This window comes from Silurus meridionalis, chromosome 17, assembly GCF_014805685.1.
Source record: "Silurus meridionalis isolate SWU-2019-XX chromosome 17, ASM1480568v1, whole genome shotgun sequence".
Taxonomy (NCBI): domain Eukaryota; kingdom Metazoa; phylum Chordata; class Actinopteri; order Siluriformes; family Siluridae; genus Silurus; species Silurus meridionalis.
The window spans coordinates 22,479,318-22,487,738 of record NC_060900.1 but is presented as its reverse complement, the minus strand read 5'-3'; the positions used below and the strand labels follow the sequence as shown (position 1 = coordinate 22,487,738).

The 8,421-nt window shown below is 39.9% G+C and overlaps 1 protein-coding gene across 10 annotated transcripts in view; it reads left to right on the top strand.

Annotated features, from left to right (window-relative positions):
• The first annotated feature begins 338 nt into the window (after positions 1-338).
• Positions 339-8,421, top strand: part of fnbp1a (formin binding protein 1a) — a 32,725-nt gene continuing 24,642 nt past the window's right edge. For 4 of the 10 annotated variants that reach the window (XM_046871070.1, XM_046871071.1, XM_046871068.1 and 1 more), the window contains exons 1-2: positions 340-612; positions 3,167-3,282. In XM_046871070.1, the coding sequence (XP_046727026.1) occupies positions 538-612; positions 3,167-3,282 (191 nt within the window). In that variant the 5' untranslated portion in view covers positions 340-537. Of the gene's footprint in view, positions 613-3,166; positions 3,283-8,421 lie in introns of all 10 variants that reach the window. The other 6 variants (XM_046871076.1, XM_046871075.1, XM_046871074.1 and 3 more) reach the window with 3 other exon arrangements.

Here is an 8,421-nt window from a genome sequence, read left to right as displayed (position 1 = left end):
CCCAAGAACAGATTGTTCTTGACCTGGGACCATATGATCCACAGCCTGGGATCAAATGATTTTCAGACTGGAACCAATTGATTCTCAACCTGGTGCCAAACTTATTCTCAGCCCAGGACCAGTGCGTGAACCATGTGTGAACTGGATACAAACTTAAATGTTTTTTTAATGAAATTAAGATAATTGTTTAATGCTATAATACAAAATTGAAAGTAATTAAATAATAATAATAATTCTATAAATATATAATAATAAAATTTATCAAGCCGATCAGTATGATTTCGGGGTGAGTTTGCTGCCCTCAAGCGGCTGACTGAAGAAATGCAGGGTGCAGAAAGAGAGAGAGAGAGAGAGAGAGAGAGAGAGAAGACCGAAGGCCGAGGCTGATCGCCTGTAACTGGCAGCATGCGGAGGTGAAAACGGATCTCTCATCACCGATCGAGGTTTACACCCTTGACGGTATTTATTGAAACCCAGGGATCAGTGATTGATATAATTAATTAAATACAGCAATTAGTGATTTATTCCGAAGGAGCCATGCATCCGAGCAGAGGATTATTACGGAGGAATTGCCCCGAATCCGTGAGCTGCAGCTGGGGCACCGAGCTCTGGGTACGTGCCAACTATCTATCTGGAAATGCATCATGCCAGGGGTGTGTGTGTGTGTGTGTGAGGAAAAGAGTGTGGAGGGTAAAAAAATAAATAATTTTAATGCAATGTGTGCACCAGTGATCAGCAGGTGTGTCTGTGATAACGCTGTTTCCTTTGCTGGGGTCAGTCAGCGGTCCGCCCATTTTTTTTTCCTATTCTAGGAGTCGTGTATGCATGTATGCGGCGCGCGCGTCTGGAGGCGAAATCCGTGTAGGAATTCGCTCTCGTGCATCTTTCCATGCAGACAAATGCACCTCGACCGGGCTCGGTCTGTCATTATCCAGCACGCACCCGAGTGTGCGGTAATCCGTCGGTAATGCTGTCCACAAAACCCGCCTGCAAAAGCGCACGAGACATATGCATACTGTATATATATATATTGTTCATAATTGTCGCACGTGCATTGCACGGGTACGCACAAATTCGTTTTTCCTTCAATCAAGGTGAAGGTGTGACGAGCAAGACTGCAACGTCAATCAGCGCAGTGCATATCTGCCGCACACGTGTGCACGAGCTCTTAGTACAAAACCTGGCCAAGTTTTCTTTTTCCTAACGTGACAGAATATCAGAACATGACTGATCGTTGTAATCAGTCTTTCAGGGTCTTTCAGGAACACGTGTCATGTCTATATCAGTTTTGTTCCAATCAGTGCATGCTGACCCGAGACCAGTGGATTGTCAGGAATTTAGGAGACTTTCATATATTTATGCACCCTTCACACACACCCTGATATTTATGCATATATTCTGAAAAAATTGACCCCCTGCATCAGACACACAGAAATATTTTTTCCGCACTCAGAGACAGTAAAAACCTCTCAGGTCCTGTGGGAGTGGAAATAACTGTGTACCAATGGAAACACTGTTGTACATTATTACTGAATGCTACAGTCTAGACAACAGCATTTACAATCAGTCCTGCCAAGTTGATGACAGTCCAAACTTCCATCACTGCTGAGTAAGGAGATCTTGGACAAGTGTATTTGAGGCGGATTTAATTAGTGAAGAGGTGTTTTAACCACTTGTTCAGCAGAATTATTTACTTAGGTGTGTTCCTTTGAATGTAGAATTCAGACAACTTACACTAGTACTGTGACTAGAGCATTATCAATCCTTTGGTGTATCAGTATTCTGAGGAAAATGTCTGGTAATGGTTGTCTAGTTGGTTGTTCTTGGGTACCAATTGCTTCATCAGAGTCTCTGCTGTCTAAGAAGAACTTACTCAGGAGCATAAAATCCCAACAACATCCTTTGGCCCATATTTTATACAGCGCAGTTGTGTTCCCTTATATGCTTGGAAAAAAGGTCCATTAAGTGGTCTGTGAAAGGGTAATGATTTTAGCTTTTAAAAAGGATTCAGCGTTTTCCATTGTCAGCTTCTGTTTAGAACCTTTAAGGGTTCCCTCGGAGTGACTTGCTGACTGAAGAATCCTCAAGGAAGGAATTATTAATGTAATGTCTTACTATTCAAGTGCAGTGTCATGTGAAGTCTTTTTTCCCTATGAGGCCGTTGTTTTTTTTTTTTACTTTATGATATATATTGTGTAATGATCTCTGTCCAATGATGTCATGCTTTGGCAATCGCTTCAGTTTTATCGAATCGCTCCGTTTGATATGTGCTGAGCGTGCAAAATGCTAGCTGATTAATATTCTGGTGAGCGGAATCATCCACGAGAAAGGCGTGTGCAAAAGGAAAAAATTTGCTTCATCAGTCTTTAGAGTCATAGCCATCCAATTCACAATGTTGAGCCTTATTGGGCAACTGCATGATCTGGAGTGAGCATTTAGCACACCAGTCATGCTGAGAAATGATGAGGTGGCAGCTTTCACACACAACAGTGAACATATTCACCCATGATACAACACAGAGTGCTCGTTCTTGTGAAATTTCAGAGACACATTCAGTCATTCTTCTTTAATAAGTCATGGCCAGAATGAATAACGGAGACTCTCTTGGGTACAGCAGGTATGAGGTGGTAAAACACCTTGGATGGGATCAAGGCACTGTACACTTATTTACACCATTAGAGTAGCCAGTGCACCTAATAGTAAATGAAACATGCTAATTTGCACCACCTTTATAGACATATACTGTTGTTTTATTGAGGATGTTTATTTTGGGCCACATAAATTTTTAGCCTAATATCATTTAACTATACTGTGTAATTTAGCCAAAATGAGCTGTAAACAGTGACCTTACAACTATAAGGTTAGCTTGTTGATCTTTCTCACTTTCTAAATTAAAACTAGCAAATGCAGTATTGTAATGGTAACCTCTAAAATACATTAACCTGAAAAAATTGCAAAAAATGTATATACAAATTAAATTAGTTGTTAATTTTTACACCTTTTATTGGTTTGAATAAATTTTTAACAGTGGTAAATGCCATTGAATAAAACGCATCTGTTCAGTGTTCATACAATTTCATCGCTCGGTTTTAGCCTGCATGTAAAAACCTTGGATGAGAATAATCTGCTTCAGACAGTAACACTTCTCTCTCTTCCCCCACCTCAGGATCAGTTTGATAACTTGGAGAAGCACACACAGTGGGGCATCGAGTTTGTGGAGCGCTACACCAAGTTTGTCAAGGAGAGATCCGAAATCGAGTTGAGCTACGCCAAGCAGATAAGGTACCAGAAGATTGCATGTCACTGTAACCGTTCTTCTCAGCATGTGACATTTGAGTTTCAGCTTGTCATGAGGGCCTGGAAAAATCAGAAAATGAGAGTGAATTGAAACACCTTTCGCTTTAAAATGTATTAAATAAAAGTGATGAATATAATATATCACCTCAGTGAGGATAAACACAAAATTGTAGTTTATACACTGCCTACTGTTTTTCTTGACCAATCAGAATTCTTCATGATGGTGCCCCGAACAATTAGAACTAACAAGTGTGCTGAGACCTCAGGTGCTTTAAACTATTTAAATTAATAATGCTGCTCTGGACAATCAGAATTCCTAGTGAGTGTACTCTAAATCAGAATTCCCAGTGAGACTGGTCTGACCCATTAGAATTCTTAAAGTCGGTGCTCTAAACAATCAGAATTCCCAGTGAAGGTGAAGGTAAACAGAATTTCTAATGAGAGTGCATTAGCGAATAAAAATTCCTAATGACAATGCTCCAAATAATTAGAATTTCCAAGCAGGATGACCTGAACAAACAAAATGTCTATGACCAATCATATTGCTTAAGGATGATACCCTAAACCAGGGGTCACTAACATGGTGCCCGCGGGCACCAGGTCACCCGCAAGGACCACATGAGTCGCCTGCGGGCCTTTTCTAAAAAATAGCGGGTAGTCCAGGGATGATCGCCATTGTGAACTGTTAAAGGCAAACCTATCTTGAGCGCTTCCTCCGAATCGGTGCCAGGAGCATGGAAGTACGGGGAATACTAGTGGTAGGAAGGTCGGTAGATCCATCATGGCAACAAGTGGAGCTGACCGTGAGTGAGGTGGAATCGGGACCTTTTAAAGGGGAAAGGTAATGGAGAACATGTGTAGGTGATTAGAGCATGGAGAGGCTGAGTGAGAGTTAGGGCCTTGCAGGAAGGCGTGGCTGGTGGTTCCCTGACAAAATCACACTTGCATTGGTGAAATTAAAAAATTACAATATTAAAATATAGATGACTAGATATAGATGAATATCATAAATTATTAATAATAACATAATTTAAGGTAAATTTTGCAAATTTGTTATTTCAGAAGTGTGTATCAAACATGGCAAATCAGAATTCCTAAATATAATTCACTGCACAGTCAGAATTCCTAATGAAAGTGTGTGCTATGAACAATCGGAATTCCCAGTGTATGTGCTTTGAGCAACCAGAATTTTTTATCAGAGTATTATGGCCAATCAGAATTCTTAAGGATGTTGATTTAAGCAATTAGAATTCCCACTGGAAGTTCTATAAAAAATCAGCCTTTCCAAGGAGGATGGTTCAGCAAATCAGCATGAAATGAAGGTTTGCTGATGAATCATAATACACAGTACACACATCTAATTGATCAGAATACCCAGTGAGGATACTCTGAACCATCAAAATTCCAAAAAAGATTTCCCTGAACAATGGTGTGTTTATTGCGATTATTGTGAAAACTTGTAAATACTTTGGTTATTATAGTTATATTGCTTATATTAAATTTGTTCTTGTTATAATTATAACAAGGCTTTAGAAAAATCTGAATATAGGCTTAGATCTCCAATGAGCAAGCCAGAGACTTTAGGAATCATCAGAAAAACCTTGAGAGAAACCAGATTAAAAAAGAAACCTGTCTTATTCAGCATGACTCTGGGTAGATGGTTATTAAAAATCATTACTCTTGAGAAACTGTATGGTTATAAAGTTAACTGTGAATAAGAGACCTTGGTGAAAGACTTCTATGTAACTATCATTACAGCATCAATAAGATCAACAAAATGTAAAATAAATATTTTTTCTTTATTGCTGGCAAAGTATTAATCAGTATATCAGCCAGTATTTACATTAGCACTTAAAACACAATATCTGTGGTATTTTGTGAGGAGTTTGCCTGTCCTGAAAACTTTTGTACAAATGAATGCAATTAATACAATTTATACAACATAATAAATTAATACAGCTTTAATAGTGATGCAGTTTTTCAGTAATTCACAAGACATTTCTGTCCTTTTTTGTCCGTAAAATGCGGCTGTACATTGAATCGAGGTAATAACAATAATTTTCTCCAATTCTGTCATCAAGACTTACATATTTATTTTAAAACCCCAAGTGTTTGCAAATTCATCAAGGATGTTCAGCGCCTTTTGGCATCACTAATTAGTCTTGTTAAGTCTCTCCGTCTTTACACGCTCTTCATTGGCAATGAAAAGTAAATGAATTAAATAATTATTTTCAAACACATATACAACTGGACACGTTCGCATTGCATCAGTGTGGTTACATCGGTTGCTATGGTGTTGACCCATATCCTGATAGTCTTGTGTTGGTTTTGTCGGTTTGGTCCTGTTTGTGTGGGTTTTTTTGGGTTGCGTTAGCCAGTGAACACACACACTCACGCACACATGCACGCACACAAGGAAATCTGCTTTTTATAGTCGCCTGTCAATCGCAGCTTTGTTATTTCTATGAAGTCTGCCAGAGTGTATTTGTGCGCGCCTTCAGTTGAGAGAAAGGCTTAATTCACGACGCCTCCCTCAACCTTTTATTCAGCTCCCTTAATGAGAGGAGATTTATCTGACACAATGCGCTTGTTAGCAGACAAATGGCATCGACCTGCCTCCAGCTCAGGAATAATGGCTTTAAAAGGCCACAGGATAGTTGTTATTATATTGGGGGGCTATATGTTTCCTTTTTCTTTTCTTTTTCTTTCACACCACTGAACATCTTTTTGGTCCTTTGGTGAGGTGGTAAGGAGACAATAAGCGGTAACATCCGCATGGCTTTGACAAGGAGCTGCAAGATGGCGATCTGCCTAGCAACACGTCAGCCTACGGGGAGGTACAGCTGGGTGTGTGTGTGTGTGGAGAGAGAGAGAGAGACTGAGAGAGAGAGAGAGAGGGCGAGAGGGACACAGAGATAGAGAACAAGCCAGACGAAAAGGGAGAAAGATAGGCAGAGCTGTAGACGAGAGTAGCGAAGGACAGGGAGGGACAGGGAGGCACCAGTAACACACTTTATTATATCCATGTATCCCCTTTTCACATTTGCTTGAATTAATGTCACAGTGCTAGTGTGTGTCAGCTTGACGTGAAACGTCACTTTAACAAATGTCATCTTTATGAATTGATGAGCTCTCACATGATAAAGACATCATTATGGTTTAAAACACTACTGGGCTTTGTTTGCTTTCCAGGACATGATCGCATTAATTGCTGTCTTTCGTAAATAAAATCTACAGAGGGTGAATGAAAAAGCCAACCAATAAGGAAAGAGAAAATAAACATTATGTTACAGTCAATGCTGGATTCTGATTGGTCAGCAGCTCCGACAACGGTTCTAATAATGTTAATACTGTTTCTGTAGTTACTCAGGCACTTGCATGGCAAATAATTTACCTAAACATATCTTAAAAAAATGGTTGTAATCATAATAGCGATGTTTGTCTGTAAGCATTTTTGGAAGGAATTTCCAGTGTCAGCACTTTCTTACAGTTAAGAAGTTAAGCTGTTTCTTCAAGTCTCAGGACAGAGGGCTTTAAAGTTTCACTGTAAAATTACGTTTAATAAAACAAATGGAAACGCTGTTTGTATCTGCTTCAACATAACATTATAATAAGAACTAACTTGAAGGTCGTTCCACAACATTATATATACATACGGTATCTCACAAAAGTAAGTCTTCTGAGGGACATTACTTCTGAGGGACATTACTATGGAAATGAAACTTGGATATTCTGTATAGTAGTCAAAATACCGTTTGTATAGCACTATAGATTTACTGTCCACTGAAAATAACTCTACAGCCATTACTGTTTAAATAGCAGGCAACAAAAGTAAGTACACCCTAAATGAACATGTCAAAACTGTAACCAAAGTGTCAATATTTTGTGTGAGCACCATTGTTATGTAGCACTGCCTTCATCCTCTTGGGCATGGAATTCACCAGAGCTGCACAGGTTGTTCCTGGGATCCTCTTCCACTCCTCCATAATGACGGAGGTCACGGAGATCTGGAGACATACTTAACCACTCCATCACCTTCACCTTCACCTTCACCTTCAGAAAGACAGTTGTCATCTTGGCGGTGTGTTTAGGGTTGTTATTACAGTATGTTGGAAAACTGCAGTTCGGCACAGTTTCTGAAGGCATTGCATCATGTTCTGCTTCTGAATGTTAAAGTACATGTTGGAATCCATGTTTCCCTCAATGAACTGCAGCTTCCCAGTACCAGCAGCACTCATGCAGCCCCAGACTATGAGGCTACCACCACCATCCTTCACTGTAGGCAAGACAAAATTGTCTTGGTACTCCTCAACAGGGTGTCGCCACACATGCTGGACACCATCTGAGCCAAACAAGTTTATCTCATCAGACTGTTTGCAGCCATTACAGATGGTGGCCATGCAAACCGACTTGCAGTTGCAGTATGCGGCATATGGTCAGGCCACTGACAAGCAGACCTTTCTACCAACCTCTAAAGCAATGCTGGCAGCACTTATGCGTCTGTTTTTTGAACCGAACTTCCCCACCTGATGTACAGAACTATTTGTTGACCCCTGTAAAGCCTGTTCCGAATGGATACAGTCTTGGAAAACATTAGTATGACTCTGACCACTGTACTGTAACTCACAGTGTTACCGGTCTTCTTATAGCCTTGGCCATCTTTGTGGAGAGCAACAATTCTTATTCTGAAATCCTCAGAGAGTCTTTGCCATGAAGTGCCATGTTGAACATCCGGTGGTCAGTATGAGAGAATTGTACTCAAAGCACCACATTTTAACTGCTCTAATACAAGATACACACATTTTTAGTAGTGTCAAGCAGACAAAAACATGAACATGATGAAGAGGATAGTATTGTCCCTTCGAAGATCTACTAAAATGGTTATTAAAAGGTGAGGGGTGTATTTACTTTTGTGAAATACTGTATGTTCATGGACAAATGTTTGTGGACACCTGATTATCAGATTCTCTATGCTTTTTAAATATTTCAGTCCACATTTAGTCCTTATTTGCTGCTACAATAACCTCCACTCTTCTGGAAAGATGTTCCACTAGTTTTTGGAGTGTGCTGGGGTGCAGCATTCCAACAGGGTTGAGGTCAGAGCTCTATAGCAGCCTGCTCAAA